Raw genomic sequence first — 24,440 nt, forward strand, 5'->3', positions numbered from 1 at the left:
GCTAAAAGACAAAAAAAGAAGAGAATTTACATATCAATTAAGAAAACGTAGAAATCGATTTCCTAAATCATACTATTTCGTAAAACGATTTTGTTCTTTTGCTTTCAGGCTTTCAGCACAAAAATGTTTTCATTTCTTTTTCTTGTTGGTCACAGAGTTTTTTTTTTATATTTTTTTTATCAGCAACAAATTTCATTTCAAGAAACCTAACGGCACTTATGTGAAAATTAATTTATAACAGTCGGTAAGAGCTAAATTTATTGAATACTAGGAAACGAGCAAAACCACAGAAAGACATACGAGCTCAAAGACACATTACTGTAAAAGCAGACCAGCACGATGCGGCGTAGGGTCCATCCGAGAAGAATCAGTAGACGAGCAACCCAGAGCTCAAACCATTAGATCGGTCCTTTAAATGGCTAATGTTGGTATTCACAGTGTAAGGGACGGATCCTTCACAGCTGCAAAGGGATGCTCCAATGCGAGTTTCTGCTGGCACTTCGAAACTCCGGGCGCGGTAGATGACTAGACAACCCACAACAAGCCAGACCTCCAAGGAAGCACCAAAAGCCGGAATCTGGTAAAACCAGTCCGTACGGAGACCACCACCAAAACCCGATCAACGACCGTAGCACCAGAAGTAGCCAGAACCAGACGTTAGACGACGACAGTGGACCGCATCTCAACACCACTACCGAGAACGAGAACGAGAACCAGCAGCAGCAACACACACACAAATTATTACCCACTACCAACACCCACCGGATCTGGGGGGCCCAGACCGGGACAAAATCCAGACTGAGGAAGACCTCGCCGGAGAAGAAAGGCACAAAAATGGCCTAAAAACAAAGAAAACTCTACCTCCTAACCTCTGTTATTGTATCATGGCAGCGACCTGATCTAGACAAGACAAGAGGGGAGGCGGCTTGGAGCAAGGCCATCAACGCCAACTGCCTTCGCCGCCGTCGCTGAAGCCCACCCACGCCGGAGCTCATCTAACAACTTGCACCCACCAATTGGACTGGACAGGACCGGACGGATAAACGGGGAGGAGAATGAGGGTAGAGGAGAAAAGGAGGGGGGGCTGGAGAAGGAGGTGGGACTGCCCCCACCCCCGAAAAGGAAACCCTAGCCGCTTATCTTTTCTGAGAGAAAGGGGAGTCTAGAGAGAGAGAGATGAGAAGAGAATATTTGTCACAGAGTTCTGAATACTGCAATGGTCATGTTCTGAATACTGCAATGGTTAGAGCATCTCCAGTCTTGACCCATTTTAAGACTCAAATTTAAAAATGAGGCAAAAATTACAAAAATTTATCTCCAATCTTTGACTCAAACCCTTCCCCATTTTGGATTTCACCCATTTTTTTGCCCAAATCTGAGACAACTTTTGCCTTGACTCATTTCTCCAATGGCTAGTTAGAGAGAGAGAAAGAGGGAGATGTGTAAAATTTGGATTTGATGGTTGGAGATGTGTCTACCCAAAATGGGTTTTTATCCAAAATTTGACTCAAATTTGAGAAAAAATATGGGTAAAGGCTGGAGATGCTCTTATGGTACCATTTTGATCATTGGCACGGTACATACAGATCAGAGCAAACTTATAGAGGACTTGATTGCGACTTTCTCAATAATTGAGGGGTAAGATATAGGTTGGTTTCAAAATTTAGGACGACATAAACGCATTTTAGAGAGTAGTTTTAGAGCATCTCCAACCTTGAACCATTTTAAGACTAAAATTTAAAAATGGGGTAAAAATCACAAAAATCTCTCTTCAATCTTTGACCCAAACCCTTCTCCATTTTGGATTTTACCCATTTTTTTGCCCAAATCTGAGACAACTTTTGCCTTGACCCATTTCTTCAACGGCTAGTTAGAGAGAGAGAAAAAGGGAGATGTGTAAAATTTGAATTTAATGGTTGGAGATGTGTCTATTCAAAATAGATTTTTACCCGAAATTTGATTCAAATTTGAGGAAAAATATGGGTAAATGCTGGAGACGCTCTTATGGGACAAAATCTGGGAAACGAGTCGGTGCGGTGCGGTGCGGGGTAACCCGGTGTTGTTCTTTTCTGGCACTTTTATCCCCCGCAAGCTGTGAGGACTGAAAGAGAAAGCAGCAGTTAAAAATAGCTGCCGATTCTACACCGTCAGGTTCCCAAAGCTCGAGGGTTTAATCATCACAGTCCTCACACATATTTACAGGGAGAGAAACTTCGAGAGAGAGAGAGAGAGAGAGAGAGAGCGAGTGAGAGGAGTAGGGTTAGGGCTCCATTTCGACAGAGAGAGAAGAGAGAGAAATGAGTATATGGAACTACGTCGTGACGGCTCACAAGCCGACCAACGTCACCCACTCGTGCGTCGGCAATTTCACCAGCCCTCAGGAACTCAATCTCATCGTCGCGTAATCTCTCTCTCTCTCTCTCTCTCTCTCTCTCTCTCCTACGCTCTATGCAGTTTTACGACATAGACATATGCAGGCATTGTTTATCGAGCGTAGATTTTATTTGATACAAGTTTTTTCCTATTTTGAGACGGCTCTGTATTAGGTTTTACACACTGGAAATTGAGTAGAAGGTTGAGTATTAGCTTCATTTGATATGAAGCACTCGTAAACTCGAATTGGATAATAAAGTTCGAGTACAAGCGTTGATGTATATCACAGTTTTATATTCGTAAGTCTCAGTGGTCAAATTAAATTCTACATGGAGTCTATTCGGTGAGTTTTTAAAGTAGTTTTTTTTTTGTAGTCAAATTTTAGCGTGGAGATTTGAGTAAGGGTTGGAGTTGCTCTAAAGGAATCTTTCCAGTCTTGTCGCGATTCATCTTGTTTACTTGATGTTGTTAAGTGTTAAGTGAAGCCGGAAATATTAGATGGTTTTGCTTTCAGACTAAAAGCAGACCTCATGAGATTAAAAAACTAAACATTTGGAGTCAGAAAAGTAGGAGTTAAGCTGCATGTGGTTTGTGCAAGTTGCATAAAGAAAGCAAGACACTGGTTCTGTTCTTGCAAGTGGGATTAGTTTGCAAGGGTTTTGCTAGTGTCTCCTTGGTTTTTTTGGTAACAATACTATTATCTCATTTTCAAGTCATAACTTTGCGTTAATTATTTTTGATCCGTAAATATTGTCCTCACAAAATTTGTGTTGCTCTCAGGAAATGCACTCGTATTGAGATTCATCTGCTTAGTCCTCAGGGTTTGCAGGTACTATAAATTTTCTTCCCTCACTGGATATATAGGTTTCAATTTTACAATCCTCAACCTTGGGTTGGAAACTTTGCAGATATCTGTGTTTTAAGAACCAGAAATACCCAGGCAAGTCTTATGTCTGCTAATTAAGCAACCTGTGCATCTAAAAATATTCCTAATACAAGCATCCCCAACCCAACACAAAACCCCCAAAATGGGGCTAGCTACTTACATAAGTGTCAACATTCACATAGAATAATCAGTGCTGAGGTGTCATAGAGGATGCTCAAAGGTATTCTTTTGTGCTTGTTTAGTTTTCCCCATTGCATATGGTGTTAAGGCCAGCGCTCAAGTACGTTTTCTCTTTTTTATTCCTCATGTACTTTGCATGTTCTAGTGTTATCCAATCTTACTTTATACCGATGGCACAAATCTTATGCGGGTTGTATGTTAGTATCTACCTAAAACCTGTTAAATGTTTTTGTCGTAACTCGTCGAAGTTTTTACTAGCTGTTAGAACTCTCTCAAACTAAGTTTGTTCTTGTGCAGCCTATGTTGGATGTGCCAATATATGGTAGAATTGCGACGCTTGAACTTTTTCGCCCTCATGTGAGTATATTAGTTGAAATTTTCAGTACAACATTAGAAACTTTTAGATTACTTAAGTTCTCTTTAATTTGTGGTACTTACTATCAGGGTGAAGCACAAGATCTCCTGTTCATTGCAACAGAAAGATATAAATTCTGTGTTCTTCAGTGGGATCCTGACGCTGCTGAGGTTATCACAAGGTTAAACGTTGGAATATTTTTTCGTTTTCATTTGGATATTAAGCATTTAAGCTTCCTTGATTGTTTCAATACTAGCTATCCATTATTCTTGTTCCTTCCATATCTGCCCCAGATAGGCCAAGCATTTTGTTTATTAGCCTCATTGAATCAAACAGATGGTTGGAACTAGATCTAAGTTTTTTTTTGGAACTAGAATCGAAGTTTTGTTTATTATAAAATCTAGAAGTTCAATTTTTTGGGTAATAAACTGAAAGTTAGCTTGACGTTTATTTAAAATAGGGCTAAGCGATTTGCCAGTTTGATATAACAAAATATTATCCTTTACGAAATTATTTGCAGGGTTTTCCTATTATGTACTATTTGGGGCATTGGGTTGGGACCAATAAAGTCTTCTGAAAGTTTCGAGAGGGATTTGGTGAGAGTTCTTTCTTTGGTGGACTGCTCTACGGCACCTTGATTCACCTAAGCATTGCGGCAAAGCCTTTAGCTCTTGTATCCAACTCGCAAGACCGCCAGACACCCAAGGTGCTTGCCAAGTAGTTCGTGATATGTAGGCCTCCCTCTTGACCTAGATTAATAAGCATCCTGGGATGTTATTGTGAAGTATGCCTGAGACCGTTGAATGTTCCAGACTTGGATACTTTGCTCCCTTGGGGTGTCAAGAATACATTCTCATGAAGGCTAAGTCATTACCAGAGCACAAACCATGTCCATGTGTTATTGGTCTTCTGAGTTTGTTTGGTTGTGATTCAATGTGTGGACGGAGCACATGCCACTGGTGGTCTGCTTGATGAGTTGTAAAGCAATTGTCACTTCTTTGTTTTGTTGCGTGTGAAGGTGAAAGTGTGTCGAAATGGTATTTGCTAGTGGCTTGAGGTTTTTGGTTTCTCAATCCTATCTCAAACAACATAGCACAAGATGACCGATATCTCCACTCTCCACCACCTAAGTCTTTAAATGAAATTGTGGATCGCTGGGAGTGGCTGAGAGACTTCTCACTAATGCTGATGAAATACTTTCCATTGTCAAGTCTTTGCCAAAAAAATGCTGATAAAATACTTTCCGTTGTAAAATCTTTGCCAAAGTACAATGAGCAATTAGAGATAAGTGTTCACTTGCCACATAATTAGGCACTGGGGAACTTTAATTTTGGGCCAATTTGCCTCCTTAGGCCTTCTCATTGGAATCCTTTCATTGGTGCCATTTACCCTTCTTATGAGTCACTTAGGGAAGAAGATATATATATAGTCACTGGTAAGGCTTGAAAGCATAATTCTTAGTAACTTCTTGATCTAAAACAAGGACTCTCTTCCAAAATGAATCTATTGGACTGTTTGGTAAGATTGGACTGTTGAAGATCACGAAGAAGATAAAAACTCGCCTTAACGAGTTTATTGGACGTTTTGGTAAAGATTAGCCCTGTCCTAGTCAAGCAAGTGTGGGGTTGTGATTCTAATCTGGACCTCGCCTGAGCCTCTAGTTCAGGGAATGGGTGAGCCTAGCTTCGTCGTCCTAACCTGCACAGGTGACACCCACCGTTAGTGCATTAACCGGTTGGAGTCCACTGGCAAGGCACTTCGATGGTTAAATAAGTGGAGAGGAAAGTACAGAGCGTTAAGGGTTTGAAAGAATGGTGTATCCCTTTGGGTTGATCTTCTTCCCTTTATAGGGCTCCAAGACTTGCTCCTGAAGTAAGCGCTTACTAGCACGCTTGGTAACCGCTTCGGCTGATGTCACAACTGATGTATCGGGTAAGACATTTATTGCTCATGTGCATGATAGATCTATCATTCGTGTGTGCTCGTGCCTAGCTCATACGGTTACCGCTTCGGCTTACGTTAGACGTGACGTATGGAGCAAGGCGGTTAGGTGCACATGGGCAAGCTGGCACTAGTGAGTGGCCTGAACCACAATGTCCGAACCTGACGGGATGTCAACATAGTTGTGGTTTGGCAGTTGGGATTTGATTGTCCAAGCACTGCCATGACCGAATCCCGTGTGCCGAACCTCACGGTTCAGCCTGTTCTTTGGTTAGAACCGGGGGGATGAAGACATGAGCTCAGCCTGTATGCCAAGTGACCTGCCTTGGCCAAACCACCTTATTGGCCCACTACAAAAAGAAAAAGAGACAAGAAGTTTTCGTTCGCATCCTTTGTTGAGTCCAGTGAGACTGGTAAGTCTAGGTTACAGCTGCAGATGTTTTTCAATGGGGACAAGGTGGACTTTAATACTGAAAGGTTTCTGCTCCTTATATACCAGAGTTCTGGTCTCTGGACAGCCAGACGAGGAGGTTAAACACTTGCATGCCCTGCAAACGTGAAAAATCAACAGAATGATTAGTAGCATTTAATAAGACAATGACGACAAAAACAACGAATCGATCTGATCATGGTTGATTTTACTAGTAGTGTTTTACCATCTCTTTCCAACTAGTGTTCTGAAAATTCTTGCAGCATTTTGCAATCTTAATTTCTATCTATCTTTACACAGAAAACACTGTCCTTGTGCTTTTCTCAGCAAGAAGAAAAATGTTGTAACAATAAGAGGAAGTAATACAATATTTATAGAGAAAAACAATAGAAAGATAAAAAAAAAAATCCAAATTACAAAATCACATACAGAGCTATTCAGTATTCAACCAATAGAAAGAGAAAAACAAAATTACAAATCAAAAACAGCTAGTCAGTTCCTTAACTTAAATATGGAAGAAATTTCTTAAAGGAGATGACAATGAAATTGAACAAGATGACAAAGATACTGCTAAAGGTCTAGGTGACTGACTTGAGGAAGGTCATGGAAAATGAACTGTTCCATTTTTGTCCCTGATTGCAACATTTTGACAATCATTGCATATGAAAGATTTTTGTGTGGGTCTTGATCTTTTGCACTTCCTCATGCAGAGCAATGGGGGATGTGTCAGATCGCATAGGTCGTCCTACGGATAATGGTCAGGTAAAAATTTACTGGCTCGTCACATGTTTGATTGAGATCTTGATAATCTGTGTATTTGGAGTAGCCGCAAAATTGGAACTTTAGTTCACCCAAGGTGGTTCTTTTCCCTCCCAGATTGGCATAATTGATCCTGATTGCAGACTAATTGGTCTACATCTGTATGATGGATTATTTAAGGTACGCGCTCTTTTACAATTCTAGTTGTTGTTTAATAGTTTATTCTCTTTCTATTGGTTGCTGAGTTTATGAGCTGGGAAGGGGGCCTATGATTTTCTGCATTTCATAATTCTGTAAGGTTATTGAATTACCACAAAGAATCTGTGTATTTGTGTTAGGTTATTCCATTTGATAATAAAGGGCAGCTTAAGGAAGCATTCAACATCAGGTATCCTCTCTTAGGTCTATCTTTGCGGAATCCCTACGTTGATACATTAATTTTTCTTTCACTCATGTATAAAGCTCATGCATAAGAAAACATCTTTCAGTGATGGATTGAGTGGCTGGAGATGAAGTACACCCGTTTATGTATATTTGTTGAGATTATAGCTCTTATGTGCATTTTGTTCCCAAATTGTTATAGGTGGGGTTTAAAAAGGTCCCAGAATGTCTGGTTTGTAATTGGTGAAACTTGCATCCTGCTCTTGTTCTGCTTGTAAATCCCTTCAAGTGGAGTTTCAAAGCACTTGCAGGATTTAGGAAGTTCCCCACCTTGTGTGAGCCTTTTTTGAATGACTTTATGGAAGCAAAATACATAAAATATTGGGCTCCAGTCCTTGAATTTCGGTTTTCTTATCATCTCATCTTCAAACTTAATTTTCCAAGTCTCCTAGCCAAGAAATTTTCGTATTTATCAGGTCAGTGTACACCATTTGCTAAAATTCAGGGAATTCAAAAACTTGTAACGGGTGTGTAGCATGTCTAGTGGTTGCAAGGAAATCTTTGTTGCTCATCCTATTTTAAACTTACGCCTGAATCCGTTGCTCTAGCGTGTGTAGAATGTGAATCAATTTGTGGCATTTTGTGGTTCTCTTGTGGTAGGAGTTTCATAGTTGAGTATGGTGATATTTAGTAGTGAAAGAACCGAGAAACTTGGGCAAAGGACTGTTATGATTAATGTGAGGAATCTCAGTTGCAGCCTGTGACAAACTTCCATGTACCTTTTTTCCCTATAGTTATGACAATGATCTGTCATAAACAAGGCTGGCATTGTGGGAAACGAGTTGTTGTTGAGATTTTGTTTCCCTATTTTAACATGGTTGGGTGGCAGGAAAGGTAGAACTGAGTCTTGGTGCTTTTGTTGACTTTTAGACTCCTTACACTTGTTATTAGATTGAGTTTTTTGTATTTTGGTTCTTCTGCATTTTTTTCTGAAGTTTTGCTTAGGAGTCTTTTTTACTTGGATGACACCTCCTTGATCCTCATTTGATATTTCTTTTATCACCAAAAATGAAGTTCTATTGTCGATTACTTTTTGACGTTATTCGTGAGGTTAAGATGCTCAGTTGGGATATTGAGGCTCCAGTTGTATGACTGGGATATGTTTGGGTGTAAGGATCCAATTATTAGCCAACACTCAGGAAACAAACACAACATGATACGGATAGCTGGCAAGTTGTATCCTGATAAATTGTAGGGTATGGATCTAGCCAGAACATGGAACCGCGTATCTTTGGAACCATTTTTTGCTGAATTTCTTGACCCAAGCATTGGTCAAAATATCTATTCGTCATAAAGGGTATATTTAACCAAGGTGGAGGGTGTCACCTGACATGCCTCATCTGATACCTTCTTATCTCCGTTCGATATTTTGTCAGATTTCATTATTTTGCTATCTGAATGTTTCCTACACCTACTTGGTTTCTGGAAATCAATACCCGTAAAGGTAATGATTTTGAATCTTGGGGAGGATTTGTCCCCTGTGAATTTGTTGGACATTTTAGAATTCCGAGGATTTGTAACTTTGAAGGAAATGAATTTAATGCTTCCTGGGTTTCTTTGGTTGTCATGATTTTCATCTCATCATGGGGTACTCTTATCAATTGGCATTGGCCTTCGAACTAGTAGTGGATACGGTTGAACTCTTGTTTCTGATTGATTACCTAGTTGTCCTTTCTTCTTAACTGTTTGTTTTCTGTCGCATCAGATTTTTCGTTTTTCTTATCCAAACAGTTGTATGAACTATGAGGACTGGTCTACCCCATGTCACTGTTCCACAAATTGAAAGGATTCTGATAACTGCAATCGAATTTGGTTCTTTTAGTCTTCCTGCTTGCAGCTCTTTTGTTATTATGTTCTTGCCCTTGTTTGACTGTTTAAGTTCTGCACTGAAAATTGCATTTTGAATGCTCTCCTATTTCAGACTTGAGGAGCTACAGGTTTTGGATATCAAATTTCTCTATGGTTGCCCACGACCTACTATTGTTGTTCTCTACCAGGTTTCCATCTTACTGTATATCTTATATTGTTCAAGTATTGTTTTGCAGATAACCTACTAGCTTTTACTGTTGAGTACTAATGAGATGGCCTTTTGCTAACCTACTAACTTTGACTGTTGAGTACTAACAAGATGGCCTTTCGTTCCCCTGGGCCATTGTTTAGATTGCTCCAACAAATTGACCCACTTGTTAGAGCCATGTAGAATTTACCAAGAGATGGCAGATCTTTTTTTCTAACATGTCTTGGCATTTTAATCAAATCATGTGCCCGGAGGCTACATATATCACATGAATTACATGATTATCTGGTGAATGGACATTATGTATGTTTTGCGTCAGAGGTCCTTGTGAAACTCTAGCGTTTGCATTCCTTGATTTTCTTGTTTGCAGGATAACAAGGACGCTCGTCATGTCAAAACATATGAGGTTGCTCTGAAGGATAAAGATTTTGTCGAGGGTCCATGGTCTCAGAATAATCTTGATAATGGAGCAGACTTGCTAATTCCAGTACCCCCGCCTTTGTGTGGTGTTCTAATTATTGGAGAAGAAACAATTGTATACTGCAGTGCCTCTGCATTTAAAGCAATCCCAATTCGACCTGTAAGTCACTTGCTGATTTATGCTCTATTGCATTCTTTTTCACCCACCCCGCCCTAAAGAGAACGAAAAATGTTTCCAAGGACTTGCAAGGTGCAACTTTCACTGATAAATTTTGGATGTGCGCTTGTAGTCGATCACAAGAGCATATGGAAGGGTTGATGCTGATGGTTCTAGATACTTGCTTGGTGACCATGCAGGGCTTCTTCACCTTTTAGTAATAACCCATGAGAAAGAAAAGTGAGTGATTTCTTCTTATCTCCTTCTAATAATTGCGTCACTACACTTGACCTTCAGTTTACTTTCTTCTTTTGGGATGTAATGTGACCAAGTTTGGTTGCGGGATTCTTATGAAGATTTTAATGCCGTATTATTTTCAGAGTTACTGGACTAAAAATTGAGCTCTTGGGAGAAACTTCTATTGCATCTACCATATCATATCTTGATAATGCTGTTGTATATGTCGGCTCAAGCTATGGAGATTCACAGGTATTTAAAAGACAACCATCCAAAATTGAAGCCCAACTTTGAATATGTGCTAAAACCTCTTAGTGGGAGAATATTCATGTTGTGCAGACTTCGGACTTGATTTTGACATGAACTGGGCATATGATCAGTAGGACTGCAAACGAGCGGAGCCGAGCTTTGGTGTGTTCAGGCTCGGCTCGCCAAATTTAGGGACGGCTCGAGCTCAAATCGAGCTGCAAAAACTGAGCTCGAGCTTGACTCGAAAATTTATTGAACGGCTCGAGCTTGGCTCACTCTAGCTCGGCAGACGATAGCCAGCTGCACGCACATGTTGCGTGTGATGGGTGCTCTAGTGGGCTCTCTTTGTTGTAAAGGAAATCTGCCTTGGTGGTGAGTGTGTGCATCCGATGTGGGACTAAAGAAAGGAGGAGGCTAATGCCTTTTGCTGGTGTTCTTTTTGTTTGGGAAAAAAAGGTTTTGTCCCACGTCGGAAATGGAAGAGTTCAAGGGGAATCCAATTCTCTATAAAGGATCTTCTTGGCTATTTCGTTTGTGGCAGGCGAACAAAAGCTTCTGGCTTCTGCCTTACCAAATTTTTAACACCAATACTCCCAGTGTTGGAAGTTAGAAATAAAAAAATTGTTTTTATAATATACATATGCATATATATATATATATATATATATATATGTATGTATGTATAAATAAATAAATAAATAAATAAATAAATATACATACATACATATATATATATATGCGGCTCGCGAGCTGACTTTAGCCAAGCTTTGTCTAGCTTAGGCTTGGCTTGTTTCTTAAACGAGCTGGGAAACTTGGCTTGAGCTTGTTTGTTTAAATGTCGAGTTGAGCTTGAACGAGCTCATAACGAGCCAAGTCTCGAGCGGCTCTGTTACTGCTCAGATTGTGAGTGGCCTAGAGGGCTGTGTGCAGCAATTGATATTTTTCTTTTGATGGGAAAACTGTTATACAATTAGCATGTACTTTTATTGTTCCATATTCATCCTTGAGAATAAATAATACCACTAAATTTTTTCTTTTGAACTACGAGTAATTCGCCAGATAGTTGTGGTTATTACTTTATTTTAGAATCTTTGTCATTTCAGAATGTAGTATAATATGTGCAATATGGACAGAATGGTGTGTTTGTGACAGTTAACTGCAATTTCAAAGATCATATATCAAAGCGTTTTCAGTTCATGTCCTATGAGTTTATCTGCAATTTTTCAATGTAAATTTGAAATATATTTCAGGGATATTTTGTCTAATGTATCTTGTAAAATGCATCTGGTGGTAAATTACATGGATTCTACATAGAGATTAAATTCTTTCCTCCGGCGGTGGAAAACCTCACTTTTCCACCACCACCTTTTTTGGTCCTATCGTGTGTTTATTGTTGATCTGAATCGTTCATCTTGTAGACTCCACATGGTAGTGTATCCATGCAAAAAATAAACTTGATCGGACATCGATAGGAGGATCAAAAATTGAATCTTGCTTTGTAAAATGGACAGTTTATCTTTTTTATTATTGACAGAAATCAGATCGTCCATTTTATAAACCAAAATTCAAAATTTGATATATCTATCGACTTCTGATCAAGCTGATTTTTTGCATGGCAATACCATACTATGGGTCTTAAAATATGAACGGCAACAATAGACACTCAGTGGGGCCCATAATGAGCGGTGGTGGAAAACTGTGGTTTTACACCAGCGGTGGATAGAATTTATTCTCTTCTACATATGAGCAGTGAAACAATTAACCTGAAGACTGTAGCTCTTATGGTTATTCATGAAATTATGTTCAGTTGCATTTGATTTTCAGATATGTTGCAATTCTGACTCGTCTTTCTTATGCCGCTACAGCTCATAAAGCTAAATCTCCATCCAGATGCAAAAGGGTCCTATGTGGAAGTTTTAGAAAGCTATGTCAATTTGGGGCCAATTGTTGACTTTTGTGTGGTTGACCTGGAGAGGCAAGGTCAAGGTCAGGTCGTAACTTGCTCTGGAGCCTACAAAGATGGGTCTCTGCGGATAGTTCGAAATGGAATTGGAATCAATGAACAGGTATGCATTTTTTCAAGAATTTCTTTGTCTTGCTTTTGTGTTGAACTTTTTACTGTCTACATTAAACTCATGCATTAAGCCCATCTTGTAGGCATCGGTAGAACTTCAAGGCATCAAAGGTATGTGGTCACTAAGAGCAGCTACTGATGATCCATATGACACCTTCTTGGTTGTCAGTTTTATTAGTGAAACACGGATTTTGGCGATGAATCTTGAGGATGAGTTGGAGGAAACCGAGATAGAGGGTTTTTGTTCCCAAGTCCAGACTTTGTTCTGTCATGATGCTGTGCACAATCAACTTTTACAGGTTTCTTTTCTGCTTATTGTGCTGCCTTCTTATTATGCTTAATCCACCATTCTTTAATTTCTGAAATTGATTCTCTCAACTAATCTTACTTAGAGAATTGGTAACATTGGTGTCATGGAATGATGGTGTGTAAATTCACCAATTTCTAGTTTTTCTAGTTTATCAGAAATGAAAGCAATGTAGTTTGCTGTCTCAGACCTGAAGTTGGCTAATCTAAAGGCTACATAAAATTATACAGCCTTTTGGCAATGTTTTTAATGGTAAGGCTCTTATGCTTTGTTCTTACTTTATTTTGAGATTTCATGCGTGATAACTTGTTCATAACAAAAGGAAATATATCTAATAAATTGGGTTCGTAGTTAACATCAATTAGGCTACTATATAAAATAATATTTTCTTAATGACCTAATTTCTAAGTTGTAAGCTCTTATATATGGTAACCAGTATGTAAATAGCACAGGGCATATGAATTTTGTTTTGTTTAGCTTCCAGGAAACACTTCTGAAAAATATTTATTTTGGAAAGCGTTGAAATAGGTTGAAAACACTGTTTTAGTTCATTTTTGTAAACTCTGATTGTAAAACAAAAATAGATACACTAAAAGCAAGGTTCTAGTGTTTCCTTAAACTAGTTCCTTTTAGCTCAGTTTTTTGCTGACAGATCGGAGGACATACCAAATGGATTCTCACTGTTTAAATATGTTAATGTTTTATCGATGTTAGTTGCAATAATTTTATTTCCTTCCCGTCATTCAACCTCGGTGGTTCTTCAATTCTTCACCCATCTGTATGAATATGTGTATTTTTTTATATATGCATTCATTTATTTATGCCCCCCACACTTGAGTTCTGCTCGGGGGATGTATGAGGATGATGATTATGATGTTATGAAACCCAAAAATTTCAAAGCTAATTCTTAGTCTCTCTTTGTTGGTCGAAAGCTTATGACTTCTACCCTCTGCATGATGTGGATATCATCAGCACCTTTGTACTAAGATTTGTGGTTGGAACTAACTGCATAGTGAATTTGTCAGTTAACTAGAGAAGTCGGACATGCTCCCAAAATATTTTTACACTTCACATGGCTTCTGACTATAGCAGCAGGACTGGTTGTTGTGGCCACTTTGTTAGTTGATGGGAATTTCACTTGATTACTACCCCTGATGATTATATGGCAGATTATTAAGGGTACCTGTTGACCTACTATATTCGTGTACATTTGCAATAGTCCATTTACATGGATGTTTGTGTACATGAGCATAAGTTGAAGCATAAGTTGAAGCAAGTATAGAGTTGAATATACATGTAATTACCTCTGTATGTGTACATGCACATGTATAGTTAGAGTATTGTGTCTTGCTTTCTTGTTTTCCAACTCTATCTCCGTTTCTTGATATGTTATTACTGTCGGTTATGCCTAGGCCTGGCTGATAGGCAGAGTTACACTGCATGATTTTGTTAAGTTACCAACTGTTTCAAAAGCTCAAGTTGTTAGGAAATGAGCCCAACAATGTTTATACCATGCTAAGTTAATTGTCCCAAAAGCTTGAGCTGTTAGAGAATGGGTCCAACAATGTACCTATGCAATAGATTTATGTGGAGAATCCAGATAGAGTTATCTTTTTGTTAAAATCAGAGTTAAATATTATTCATAATCAAATAAAACATTACTAGAAATATTTTAAAAAAAAGGGATTTCTATGGGATGACTGTTGCAATCCCTGTGCTGTTTCTGATGAATCACCATGACAGGTTACTTCAAGCTCTGTAAGACTGGTCAGTTCTATCTCTAGAGAGCTGCGACATGAATGGCTTGCTCCATCAGGCTTTTCGATCAATGTTGCTACTGCCAATGCCACCCAGGTTCATCTATGTCTTCTCTCTTCATGTATGGCTTTGTGGATGTATTTATCTGATTGATGTCGGTATCTTGTGCTTCATGTTGAGTAGTAGTGTGGGGTATACATATCTGAGTGCCGGATTCATCTATTTTTCATCCTTAGTGAGATGGACACCACAAAATAACCATTCTTGTGCATCCTATGTTTCATGGTCTCTTGACTGTTCAATATTTTTTTTAGAATCAGCAGCAAAGAAATTTCATTGTAGAAAGAAAAAAAAAGATGAGATAGAAAATTGGAGAACAAGAAGCCCACAGAAGAAACATAAAAGCAAAAGAACCAGATTATATATCCAGTGTTGCTGCAATCTCTGGAAATTAAATACATTGGATTCCCTTGGATTCAGACTGAAAAGAGGATGTACAACAAACTCTTTGCCGTAAAGATCCAACCCTTAAAATTTATCCTAGAATCTTTGCAATTTTCTCCAACCAAATCACCCAAAAGATAGGAAAATTATACAATCACACAGCATTGTTGCCATCTATTATGACCAAAATGGCAACACCTTTTAATTGACAAATTGGTGTGAAAGTAAACAAAGCAAACGGACAAATCTTCTTCAACTGAACCAGTTTTTGCAACATTGCCAAAGCCAATGGACAAAAATTAAGTGATCCATGTGCTCCTCATCCCTCCTTCACAAAATACAAGATTGTGGAATTAGATTGCAATTTGGTCTGATTCTTTTAAACGGATACAATCCACTCACAATTTGGTCTTATTTTCAAATCATCATATGAACTTGAAGTAAGGCAACTTGAAATAAGGCAATTTCGGATCTTCTTTTGAGTATAATATATATGTATATGTACATGTATTATATAGTTATGTGGATTTTTTCTTACTTTATTCCCAAAACAATAGTTTTACGAACCTGAAAAGAAGGCAATTTGGTCTTATATATACACGTGTGTGTGTGTGTGTGTGTGTGTGTGTCTTGTGCAGTTGCTCATTTATGATAAATTTTCATGTAATAAATTTATTGAATAGCGTCAAGGGAACGCCAACCACGTACAAAATGAAAGTGAGGAACAAAAAGGCCAAAAGGCTGATTATACCAGAAAGAGATCAATTGATAAATGAACTATACATGCCTCCATATGGTAAAAATATGTAACATGTCAAGGAATTGATCAAGGGTTGGGTTGCACTCCCTCAACTCAACTAAACAAACTGGAAAGGAAAAGACTTTTAAGTTTAAGCAATAGCCTCTCATCCCCTCAAAGTATCTCTGATTCCTCTCTCGAAATAAGCCACATCAACCACTTCTTCCCACTCTAGCCCCACCGCCGTCACATGAAAAACTCAACATGCCCCACCAAACAAGATCGCAGCCCAAAGATCCTTGGCAATCAGACAATGAATAAGCAAATGCGCTGTTAATTCTCCATCTCTCAAGAACATGCAACACCGATTCTTAATAACCTCCTATGCCATGTAAGATTATGTATAGTGAAGATCTTCTTTTTTTTTGATCAGCTGTATAGTGATGATCTTATCCTTAGCCGCATACCAAACAAAGGAAGAAACCTTGGTTGGAGCAATAGTGCCTCAAATGGCTCTCCAGGGAAGTCTCTGGTTATTCAGCCGAAACTTGATAAAAAAGATGTCACCCAAAAAGACACATTTGTTGTTGGTTTCAACCACAAATAATCCTCCCCCACGCTCAAGTCCCTCATCTCATATAGTTTTCCCAAAAGGGCTAGCAGTTCCTCTGACACCCAATCTTGTACCTCCATCCGATTCGTAATATCACACCACACAGCCTCCCTATCCATCATTAGATAATCTGCCACCACTGCTCCCCATCTGTTCTTCACCTTGGGCCCAACTTTGTCTTGGATATTACATCTTCCGCTCCAGAAGAGAAGCTGTGTTTCTCTTTTCCCCCTATTATGGTGTGGAATTTGTTCTGTCTTCAAGTATTTACTTCATAGCCAGCCTTCTATTTTAACATGATTTAAAATTGGGACCTTCTCTCTCTAAATTCGAACCACCTCTGCCCCCTTCGACTAGGGTTTCTGGCCTGGGGGGGAGGTGCCGCTTCCCTCCTCCCCCCAGGCGCCTCTTCTTCCTCCAATCCCTGCCTTTCTTTTTCTCCCTCTTCCTTGCTAATCTCCTGCCTCTCCTTTTGGTCTTCTCTCCTTCTTCCTTGCCAGGTGTGATCTCTTTTCCCGCCGCTGTTTTGTCCTCCAGGTTCCAAAACCCAGAGTGCGGCGGCGGCGGCGGGAGGTGGGGCTGCGAGATCCCCCACTGATCTCAGCTCTTGGGCGTTATCAGGTGTGCCTAACGGCTTGTTGGTGATCTCTTGTTTCTGCCGTGGTGACCCTCTTCTCTGGCGACTATTTCCGCCTTGTGGTTCGGCTCTGTTTCGATTTGGTGGTTTGGGGGCGAGCGTGCATCGCCGCTCTGGGTTTTGGCTCAGATCGGCCTTGGTGGCTGCAGGTGGTGGAGGTTGGTGCTTGTGGGTGGACTGCTGGTCGGAGATGGTGGTTGGCGGTTTGTTTGGGTTGCTGTGTGTTTGTTTGAGGAGGGGGTGTTTGATGGCGGATTGGGTTGGTGGTGTTTTAGCCTAGGTTTAGGGTTTTGTTTTGCAGGTTTCTCTGGATGTCAGTGCTGGTGGTGGCTTCGGTTTTGGGGGGTTTCATGGGAGGGTTGGCTGCAAGGTTCTTGGTGGATTTGCAGGTGGATGATGGAGGTGATTGGAGCAAAGGTTCTGTGGTTTTGGTGGCAGCTATTTCGGAGGCAGGGGTGTTTTCATGGAGGAGAGGTTTCGATTCAGTGGCGGTGTAGGGTGGCATTATGGTTCTGATGGCAGCATATCGGGAGTGGATGGAGCTTGTGCAAATCTGGGGTAGCAACAGGGGCTTGTTCCCCGGGTTCCGGTGGCGGCACCTTGGCGATCATGGAGGAGCATCAGTGTCACGTTGGGGCAGAAACAGGGGCTGGTTCCCGGGGTTCCGGCGGTGGTTCGGATGCTTCTTTCCGGTTGGGTGGTGTTTTAGGCATGGGGGTTTTGTTTTTTTGGGTGTTGTTTGGTCTCGGATCAACGTTTGGGTCTCAGGTAGCTTTGGAGATTCAGTAACTCTAATTTCCATTTACCCTTGTCCTTTTAATATTTGTAATTTTGCGGAGATTAATAAAATTTTCTTTTGCCGATTAAAAAAAAACATGATGGAAAATTGTTCTCTTTTTGTTTGTATCTAACCGGAGAGGTGCATCTTCTTTTGAAAGCCTGTTCTGACGTCTTAGGTTATGTACCTTCCTGGAAATAAAATTGAGAAAGAATTCATGATAATTGGCCAAACTACATTTATCTACTTTAGATCTGCGTTAGATATAAAGCTTGCTGGTTGGAAGCCAAGAGATATCAGATTTGCAGGGCTTGGGAACATGTTAAATCCTTCCAAGAGCACGAGTCTGATATATTTCTCTCTGCAATGAGTCATTTTCTGCGTATTGTTAATGTATTCATGATATCTTCTATGGTTTCTCTCAATTCTCTATGCTGAAGTTGTTACAAGATAACTGATTGACCCTTAATTACACTACTCTGACAGGTTTTATTGGCTACTGGTGGTGGCCATTTAGTTTACCTAGAAATTGGTGATGGGACAGTGACAGAAGTGAAACACGCACAACTGGAGTATGAGGTCTCATGCCTTGATATGAATCCCATCGGTGAAAATCCGAACTATAGTCAGCTAGCTGCTGTTGGAATGTGGACCGATATAAGTGTTATCATATTTTCTATTCCTGACCTGAACCGCGTTACAAAGGAGAATTTGGGAGGGGAGATAATTCCTCGCTCTGTTCTTTTATGTTCATTTGAAGGGGTATGTCCGCGATTAAAGTTTTCAGACTTCTCAGTCTCGTGTTTTCTAATAATCTCACTCTGCATGTAGTTTGTTAGCAGTAGGGAATGCAAGACTTTTTACTATAGATTCTGTATTCTCTACCAGCTGCAAATTATGATAAGGCACATATCCTGGAATTGGTCTTTCTCATAGGATCACTGCTTTTGGGTCTTTGATCCTCATGGCCATAGTTTGAACCATGGAAATGGTGTATTAACCATGCCCTTCAGCGTGAAAAAGTAGGCCAAGATTGCTCTGGGACTGAATCTGTGCCATTTTCACCAGATATTGTTGCCTTTAGTAAAGTAGCTTTTGATAGTTCACATGCCTCTTTTGTATCAATTATTTGGGTTCTTGTTCCTTTCAGATATCTTATTTGCTATGTGCGCTAGGGGATGGTCATCTCTTAAACTTTCTATTGAACATGAGCACTGGGGAGTTAACAGATAGGAAAAAGGTGTCCCTTGGTACCCAGCCTATAACACTCCGCACTTTCTCGTCAAAGAATACCACACACGTCTTCGCTGCATCAGATAGGCCTACTGTCATTTACAGCAGTAACAAGAAGTTACTTTACAGCAACGTAAATCTGAAAGAAGTCAGTCACATGTGCCCTTTCAATTCGGCTGCTTTCCCAGACAGGTAACCAGTGCCTTTCTCTTGTTTTACTTGAAGCGAATTATGTATTGAGCACTTGAAACATTGATTATTTTCTTTTGCATTGATTTCTACTTGTAGAGGAAAGGAAATGAGTTACACCATATTTGGATCTTTGGATTTCCGAAGGGAAAGGAAAAGGAAAAATAGAGTATATGAATATCGAAATAACTTTTTTTGCCTGTCGTTTGACTAGCTAGTGCGAACATTTGATCGGAAAATGAAGCAACCTTCCTTTCTCTTAGAGCATCTCCAGTGCACTCCCTAAAAATGGCTCCTAAAAGAGTCATAAGGTGGACACGTAAGTGGGACCCAATTTTAGGTGCTAAAGATTTGCTAATGTAGGAGTGAATCCTGTGCTCAAATGGAATAGCTAATATGTTGTGTTAAAAACGTATAGAAATCCATAAAGTGAAGTGGTCATCCACTCTCCCTTCCAGTCTCCGTATCTGTCCCTATCTCTTGGCTCCTAAGTAGATTGCTAGATTTAGGAGCCATGTAGTCACTCCTACAAAAATTAACTACGTAGGAGGTCATGTAGAGAGCATATTGGAGAGTACAAAAAGGACACTCACTTTCTAAATACTTTAGCAACTCTCACTAGTAATGTTTGTGAGCACATTGGAGATGCTCTTGAGATGCTATCTATATTTCATTAGTCTCCCTTCTTCCCCAACTGCTGGGGATAGTGTCTCAATCTTTACCTGTGCTATTTGCTTCTATACTGTTATGGTAGTTGAGAGAGATAGAGAGACACGTTATTTTTTTTAGTTTTTTTCTCCCATTCTCTTCTCATTTATTGTCCGGTGGTGTGGGAGCTTTGGACTTTGGTGTTTTCTTGGTTTGGGTTGAAGTGGGCCATTTCGAGGAATGTCATGAAGCTCTTAATCGCATGGCTTGAGTGGGAAAAAGAAGGAAGCGTGTTTGGGCCATGATCTCTCTTTGTTTGATGTGGATAATATGGTGTGAGAGGAACTTGAGATGTTTTGAAGGGATGGATAATCCTTTATTTAGGATCAAGATTTTTTTTATTAGTAGCTTGTACAGTTTGGACAAAGGGGAATGTAATGCTTCCCTTGACCAGTTCGTAGATTGGTTTGATTTGTGGCTTTTTTGTAATCCCCTTGTTTGTATATGGGCGGCATTCCCTTAATGCGTGGTATCTAATATATTTGTTGTAAAAAAAAGAAGAGAGAAATCTTCTAATGGGTGGCCATTTTCCTTTCCACAGTCTTGCAATTGCAAAAGAAGGAGAGCTGACAATTGGCACCATTGATGATATCCAGAAACTTCATATCCGCTCCATCCCCCTTGGGGAGCATGCACGCCGTATTTGCCATCAAGAGCAGACTAGGACCTTTGCAATATGTAGTTTGAAGTATAACCAATCAAGTACGGAAGAGGCTGACATGCACTTTATTCGTTTGCTAGATGACCAGACCTTTGAGTTCATCTCAACTTACGCACTTGACCAATACGAGTATGCCTGCTCCATACTTAGTTGCTCCTTTTCTGATGATGGTAATGTGTATTACTGTGTGGGGACAGCTTATGTTATGCCTGAGGAGAACGAGCCATCCAAGGTAATATTTCATGCCCTCTACGGTAATTCGCTTACCCAAATTTTGCTTCAAATCTCATAAGGTTTTGAACTAGCCCAAGTTTAGGGCAAAATCTTTTTATCTCACATCTGGGAGTGGTGCTAAGTCAGAAACTTTTGAGGGCTAACTTTCCAAAAACCATTTCGGTAATGCGTTGAGTTGATTTTTTGTGTTCTGTTAGAATGTGGCGGAACAACTGGAAAGGATCCCCTGGCAGATAACTATGTTTTGCTTATAACAATTTCACTTTCGATAGATCTTTGATCCAAAAACAAACTCTATTTGCAATTGGGAAAGATAAACTATTTACGGGTGAAGCAGTCTTCTTTATAATCATAACTATTGACACAAATTCAACGAGTTACTTGTCAGAAATGTCATCCTCCTTGAAATAGGATTGTTAGTCTTTATTCTTTTTGGTACCTACTGTTTCACCTGAGATTGTTTCCTTTTTACAAAAACAATTATTATTCTTAAAGTGGAATGGGAAAACTACTTTTAGAATTTAGGAGACTAAGTGTAGCCTGCTCAATTAATTAGTTGAAAGAAGCACATTGAGGTTTTGCACTGTAGTCTGTACACGATATGGCAGGCTGAACAGCCATGGACACCATTCTCAGCCAGTTGTTTTGAATGAGATGGGGCTGTGCTTCTAAAGGTTTCTTAACGTTATTCAATTTTACTTTTGCCCTATGGGAATTTGTTTTGCTCGTTATGAAACTTAAATTTTGGTGTTCACCTTTGTTTTTATTCTCTTTCTATGATAGGGTCGGATAATTGTATTCGCAGTTGAAGATCAGAAGTTAGTGCTTATTGCAGAGAAGGAAACTAAAGGGGCTGTCTATTCTCTTAATGCCTTTAATGGAAAGCTGCTCGCTGCTATCAATCAAAAGATTCAGTTGTACAAGTGGATGCTCCGGGACGATGGCACCCGAGAATTGCAATCGGAATGCGGACATCATGGACACATACTTGCCCTTTATGTTCAAACTCGTGGAGATTTCATTGTCGTTGGTGATCTAATGAAATCTATCTCCTTGTTAATCTATAAGGTATGATGACCAAACCCTGTCAAAATAGCGCACATATCTAGTTATACCTTTGTGGTTAACTGCATGAATCTCCTCGTAGTAACTTGTCTGGTTTGGATGGCAAGAAACTCGAGGGGAAATGGGAAGTTGATTCTGGGTCTCAAACTTCTCTGACTGGACTCTCACGTTCCTAGAGGATTGTGTGAACTGTTTAAGAGTATAGAAAAGTCTTCGAGTCTAGAATATTTTACGGAAAATAAATTTTCCAAAGGGAAATCCCTAACCAAACCAAACACTCTAGGGCATCTCCAACCATGCTTTCTTCGTTTTGAAGAATTTCACTACTCCAACTTCATTTTTGTTCTTCAATTTGAAGGACCTTTTTATATTCTCCAAATATGAAGAACCATCCTTCCAAATGAAGATCCTTCTTCGTTTCATTTTCAACTTTAGAATGCAATAATATGTTAATATTATAATTTATTTATCAAAAAAATAGTATAATTAGAAAAAGATTTACAATACATGAGATCAATCATAACATCGTTAACAAATTAAAAAAAACTTTTATATGTTAAAGTTTGGAGGAAAAGTTGAGGTTTGGAGAGAAATGATGAAGAAATGAAGAATGATGATTGGAGTTCATGTCAATAGTTGTATTCCTTAAAATCACTTTTTGGTTTAAAATACTCCCTCCGTCCCATAATGTTAAGACACTTTCGGAATTGCGTGTCATTTTTAAATTGCGCATATTTTTCAATTCAGAATGTTTTATGAGATTTTCAAAACTTTTTTTAATTGATCTAATCAGAATCTATCAAACAAGATCCATATTGCTTGTAAAAACTATTATCGATAGGCAATTTTTTCCTAGGGTTGAAATAGTGCAAGTGTCTAGCTTTTTGGGACGGAGGGAGTACTATTTTGGTTCTCCAAAATGAGAATTGGGTTGGAGATGCTCTTAATGGCGTTGACTCTAGAATTTGCAATACTAAAATTTTCTACTAATGAGATTTGATTGCTTCTTTGGAATCTGGCAATCCAATGAGCTCTCCTGAGTGTGTATTTCTTGTCCACTGGGTAATTTTTATATCATGTCCACTGGATGATTTAGATGTGCCCACAAGTTAAAGGACAATTCTTTGCTTAGCCTACAGAAAGGAGAAAAGAAAGAAAGAAAAATATATGCTCAGCATGGTCAACTCTCTATGATTTCTCTCTCCTAATTGTTCCCTTCTTTCCCGTTAAACACTGCGTTAAGGTTCCTTCTAATACTCTTTGGTATGGTGGTGTGTTCAGCACGAGGAGGGTGCTATCGAGGAAAGAGCGCGAGATTACAACGCGAATTGGATGTCAGCGGTTGAAATTCTCGATGATGACATTTACCTTGGCGGCGAGAACAACTTCAACCTCTTCACCGTCAGAAAGAACAGCGAGGGGGCCACCGATGAGGAGCGGGGCCGCCTCGAGGTGGTGGGCGAGTACCACCTTGGAGAATTTGTCAACCGCTTCAGACACGGATCTCTCGTCATGCGCCTTCCAGATTCCGACGTGGGCCAGATCCCAACTGTAATATTTGGGACAGTTAATGGGGTAATTGGCGTCATTGCCTCTCTGCCTCATGATCAGTACCAATTCTTTGAGAAGTTACAGTCCAACTTGAGGAAAGTGATAAAGGGCGTGGGAGGGTTGAGTCACGAGCAGTGGAGGTCGTTTTACAATGAGAAGAAAACATCGGATGCCAAGAATTTCTTGGATGGAGATCTCATCGAATCATTCCTTGATCTTGGGCGGGCCCGCACCGAGGAGATTTCCAAGGCAATGAATGTTCCGGTGGAGGAGCTTATGAAGAGAGTGGAAGAGTTGACAAGGTTGCACTAGTAAGACGACATTGGTTCCTTTCTTATTTTATTTGTTTTAAATCTGTATCTCTTCACTTTTTTGCCTTTTTGTTTTGGCCTCTCTAGTTCTCAGATTGGGAGCAGGCATTGCTATGCAATGTGTAGTGTTGTAAAACATAAGATGAATTGTTTATGGTTTAGTGTACACGTGCTTGTATAACAAGCTGGGAGTTTCGTTTCAAGGAATATTTATGGAAGTGAACACCCAAAAGCATTGATTTCATCAGTGCAAGCGGTTCAATTTCAGGAATTATTTGCATGATCATTGTGATTTGCATTCTATCTACTTTGTGCTATGGTTTGTTGATGATAAAAAAAATACTGCCAGTCGAAACTTCCATTGCCACTGTCACTCTCAGGACATGCATCTCGTTGACAATCCCCAGAACTCATTTTTGTTTGAGTTTCCTATCAACACATTCATGTTCCATACACAGCCCAAAGGCGCATGCATGGTTGATTGAAGGCACAGTGCCAATTCACAAACATGGCGACATGCTTTATCCAGTTTTTTCTTTCTGAGGAGTAACTCTTTATCCAGTTGAGGCATTTTCCCGCCATTGAATGAAGCCTACATGTTGAGTGAGAGAGAGAGGAGTTTTGCTATGAGGACCGACCTGGAGAACCGATAGGATACCGATCTGACATAGCAGCTTAGGTGGAGAAAACGGG

At 39.7% G+C, this 24,440-nt stretch overlaps 1 protein-coding gene across 1 annotated transcript; it reads left to right on the forward strand.

The window, feature by feature from the left end:
* Nucleotides 1-2,085: 2,085 nt before the first annotated feature.
* LOC131313261 (DNA damage-binding protein 1) lies at nucleotides 2,086-24,033 on the forward strand. Its single transcript, XM_058341473.1, has 19 exons — nucleotides 2,086-2,401; nucleotides 3,154-3,202; nucleotides 3,737-3,796; nucleotides 3,884-3,975; nucleotides 6,876-6,927; nucleotides 7,042-7,104; nucleotides 7,263-7,312; nucleotides 9,287-9,362; nucleotides 9,753-9,962; nucleotides 10,093-10,199; nucleotides 10,340-10,448; nucleotides 12,311-12,511; nucleotides 12,603-12,818; nucleotides 14,570-14,680; nucleotides 18,282-18,557; nucleotides 18,946-19,220; nucleotides 20,467-20,818; nucleotides 21,604-21,888; nucleotides 23,167-24,033. The coding sequence occupies exons 1-19, from the start codon at nucleotides 2,298-2,300 to the stop codon at nucleotides 23,746-23,748; spliced, it is 3,270 nt and encodes a 1,089-aa protein (XP_058197456.1). The 5' UTR covers nucleotides 2,086-2,297; the 3' UTR covers nucleotides 23,749-24,033.
* The last annotated feature ends 407 nt before the right edge of the window (nucleotides 24,034-24,440 follow it).

This window comes from Rhododendron vialii, chromosome 13a (assembly GCF_030253575.1).
Source record: "Rhododendron vialii isolate Sample 1 chromosome 13a, ASM3025357v1".
NCBI lineage: Eukaryota > Viridiplantae > Streptophyta > Magnoliopsida > Ericales > Ericaceae > Rhododendron > Rhododendron vialii.

What these genes read in the sequence shown, in the direction of transcription:
- LOC131313261 (XM_058341473.1), top strand. Translation starts at nt 2,298, where the DNA reads ATGAGTATATGGAACTACGTCGTGACGGCTCACAAGCCGACCAACGTC. An exon ending in GAACTCAATCTCATCGTCGC is followed by an intron (nt 2,402 to 3,153) that starts GTAATCTCTCTC and finishes TGTTGCTCTCAG; the next exon opens with GAAATGCACTCGTATTGAGA. An exon ending in TCGGCTGCTTTCCCAGACAG is followed by an intron (nt 19,221 to 20,466) that starts GTAACCAGTGCC and finishes TCCTTTCCACAG; the next exon opens with TCTTGCAATTGCAAAAGAAG.